Genomic DNA, 3,411 nt, shown 5'->3' on the forward strand with positions numbered 1-3,411 from the left:
TTTTTTTCCCCTTTTGCATCCATTTTAAGGAATTATTTACATTTTATCACCATCAGCGGCATTATCATCATCATTATTATTATAATTATTATTATTTTTACAACAGGGACTTTTTTTTTCGGTTTAGTATAATAAGAAAACATCGCCCGAGGAGCCGGCTAGAACATTACCTTTGCAAGGTCCTTACTACACTAATCCCTTGTTGGGGGGTTGGGGGGTGGCGGGGCTGGGAGCACGTCCGGCGGCGGAGCGGGAGGGGCCCGGCTGCAGCCCCCTCCCCGCTTGTAGAATCGCCGGCTCCGGCGCAGCCCCAGGGGCCTGGGAATCCCCACAGAGTCACTTCAGGAGGTCCTTGGTCTCCCCCGAGATCCTGGCCATGTTGGAGGCGGTGAGGGCCGAGAGGTGAGGCGGGGGGGGCATCTGGCAGATGGTGCAGGGGCACGGCAAGCCCGCCCAGTGTTGGAAGCCGCTGCCGAGCTGCAGGGCGGGAGGGGTCGAGGGCGTCTTGAGTAGTGAGTGTGGGGGCCGGATGGTGCCGATGGCCGGCAGAGAGGCGGAGAGGGAGGAGGAGGTGTTGGCGGAGGACAAGGCACTGCCGAGGATGGGGTGCACCTGGTGCACGGTGCCGGCGGCGTGAGGTGGGTGCCCAGCGGAGTGTCCCACTGTGCCGCAGTGAAAGGCCGAGTGGTGCCCCCCGTAGATTTCCCCCACCAGCCTCTTCATCTCCTCTAGAGAGCTGGTGAGCATCAGGATGTAGTTTCTGGCTAGCAGGAGGGTGGCGATTTTGGAGAGTTTTCTTACAGAAGGTCCATGGGCATAGGGCATCACCTCCCGCAACCCATCCATGGCAAGGTTGAGATCGTGCATCCTTTTACGCTCACGTCCATTGATCTTCAGCCGCAGTTGTTGCAGGTCCTGCTCCGAGAGCTGTTTCTTGATTTTGTACTTGCTGCCTTCCCCTCCGGCCTTGGAGCCGTTCCTAGAGAGGCCTTCCCCGGACATCTTCTGCACCAGGTCGTTCTGGGTGGAGGACACGGAGTTGAGCCGGCTGTCCTGGTGGTGGTGGTGATGGTGGTGATGGTGATCTCTCAGGTACATCTCATCCATGTCTGGAGAGGAAGCTCTGCTGGAGACAGAGCTGGAGTCAGAATTCATTGTATTCGGGCTTCTGAGCAAGAAATTCTTCCCTGCTCTGGAGGTGGTGGAACAAGGCGACTCTCCTTCAAAAAGCAATAAAGACGGAACGAAAAAGAAATAAACAGACGGCAGGCTCTACCAGCGAAGGGCTGGAAATGCTGGAGGAAGAGCAGGGAAGCTCCTCAGTCGCCTCTCTCACGAATCTCTCCTCTCTTTCTCTCGGTTACTCAGCCTGTTTACAGGATGGCTAGTTAGTGTATGCTTGGACTAACCTCAGCCTGAAAAAGAGAGGCTTTTATAGAGCTGCAGCAGAGAGCAGAGACAAAAGGAGCCCTCCTATGTATAATGGTTTAGTTAGGATGACGTGCCATTATTCAGGGCGGTGCGCTTTGACTGTCCCATTTAGCAAGGACCCCTATTCATATTCATTGTGGTGCCACCCGGGACACCTCAGCCACGGACCATCAGGAGTCAAGGAGACACAAAACCCCTCTGATTGACACCGCACACTCATCGCTCCGTGTGCGCGCCATCTCCTCCCCCTGCCCCTCATTTCCAATATAAAACCGTATCCCGTCTACAGTAGGGAGACAAGGGGCTGCGGGGGGCTGCCCTGACCGGGAAACCCCAGCCGTGGGATGCAGCGGGAAGGAGTCGCCCGGGGAAAGTCCCCCCGCTCTGGCGGGAGGCGGGGGGACATGTCGGTCGCCCCCGTCCTGCAGCGTGCCCGACTGCAAGCGTGGCTCCCCGCTTTGTTTGTCTTTCCCTCCCCCTCCTTCGGCCCAGGGTCTTTGGTGCGGCACCGGCGAGCCCTCGCACGGCCAGGCTGGCCGTCACTGGCTCCTACCTGGATCGCCGCTTTGTTTAAGTGAGCGATCACTGAGGCAACCGGCGGGCAGTCTCCGCGGGAAGATGCGTACTGGGAAAGCCGCCTCCCCCCGGCCCAGAGACTCCCTTTAAATAAACGGGGAAAGCCGGGGCGGCTTTCGGTGTGGTTGGCGGCGGGAGGGACGGCTCGGGGACGGGCGGCAGACCCCCGGCCTCCGCTCGCCCTGGCCTCCGGTGGGAGGGCCGAGCGAAGGGATGGCCGGAGCAGCCGCCAGCGGGACCGACAAGCTGCGTTCAAGGCCGGGCGGGGCCGCACGCAGGCGGGAAGGGAGCCAGCCCCGAGAGGGCAGCGCCGCAAAACAGCCCCAGGGTTCGCGCCCGTAAGTAAACGGACTCCAGGCTTCGACGGCAGCCTGGGCGGGACCTACTCTCGCTGGCGATGGGGCGGGGAAGGGAGGGAGTGCGTGGGGCCGGGCGGATCAGGGCTCTGCCGGACAGGGTTGGCGAGGCACCTTGGGACAGGTGTCACCGGTGCCGCTCTCCGCCGTGCTGAGTGTCTGCCGGGCACTGCCTCTGCCCCGTGGCAGCCTGCGGGGCTCTGCTTGGCTGGTGGGATTAGCATCCCCGAGCAGAAGCAGCCCACCCGATTTGTGTGCCTGTCCGGGGAAGGGAGTCTGGTCCTCCACCGGGTCTTCCCAGCTCTCAGTGGTGTCTATACGGTGAGTGCGGGGCTGCCAGTCGGGACGGGGAGGGAGCCACCCGCGGCAGGCGGACCCTGGAGCTCTCGGAGCCGGCCTGGGTGCCTCCGGTCTTTCGGGGGGTAGCCGTCAAGCTGAGTTCCCACACGCCAACAGGTGCATAGGGCCCAGGATAAGCTTCCTTGACAGGACCTCGCTCCTCCGTAAAGAGCTTCTACGCCTCGAAGAGAGCGAGGACCCAGGAAAAGGAGGACACTTTCATCTGCTTGAGACTTTCATCCTCCTGAATATGCGCTTAGTTTGCTGAAAGAAACTAGAACCTTACGATTTCAGCACTGTCAGTGAATCCCGTGGTGAGAAAAAGAAAAAGGAAAAGTAAAGGGAAAAGGAAGAGAAAAAGAAAAAGACAAAAAGGAAAAGAAAAATAAGGAAAAGGGAAAAAGAAAAGGAAGAGGAAAAGGAAAAGGAAAAGGAAAAGGAAAAGGAAAATGAAAAGGAAAAGGAAAAGGAAAAGGAAAAGGAAAAGGAAAAGGAAAAGGAAAAGGAAAAGCCATCTGAACGCGACCTTGGCACTGCAAAAGCCACAAAGCCACTCAGGCTTTTCCCCAGCTCGGTTGGACAAACAGGCACGAAACTCGTCCGGGCCCGGAGCGCCCAGTGCCGTTCGCACCCGCGGAGCCCGTTCCCTCCAGTCTCCGCACGCCGCGGGGGCGGCGCGGGAGGCCTTCCCTCCCGTCCGGGAGGTTCC

The 3,411-nt window shown here is 59.2% G+C and overlaps 1 protein-coding gene across 1 annotated transcript; it reads right to left on the reverse strand.

Moving 5' to 3' along the window:
- Positions 1-336: 336 nt before the first annotated feature.
- On the reverse strand, positions 337-1,155 carry OLIG3 (oligodendrocyte transcription factor 3). Its single transcript, XM_054399154.1, has one exon. The coding sequence runs from the start codon at positions 1,153-1,155 to the stop codon at positions 337-339; it is 819 nt and encodes a 272-aa protein (XP_054255129.1).
- Between the last annotated feature and the right edge of the window lie 2,256 nt (positions 1,156-3,411).

The sequence above is a fragment of the Indicator indicator genome, chromosome 2 (genome assembly GCF_027791375.1).
Source record: "Indicator indicator isolate 239-I01 chromosome 2, UM_Iind_1.1, whole genome shotgun sequence".
Lineage (NCBI taxonomy): Eukaryota > Metazoa > Chordata > Aves > Piciformes > Indicatoridae > Indicator > Indicator indicator.

Bases quoted from the DNA above. Each gene is read 5' to 3' on its own strand.
- OLIG3 (XM_054399154.1), bottom strand. From the start codon at position 1,155: ATGAATTCTGACTCCAGCTCTGTCTCCAGCAGAGCTTCCTCTCCAGAC.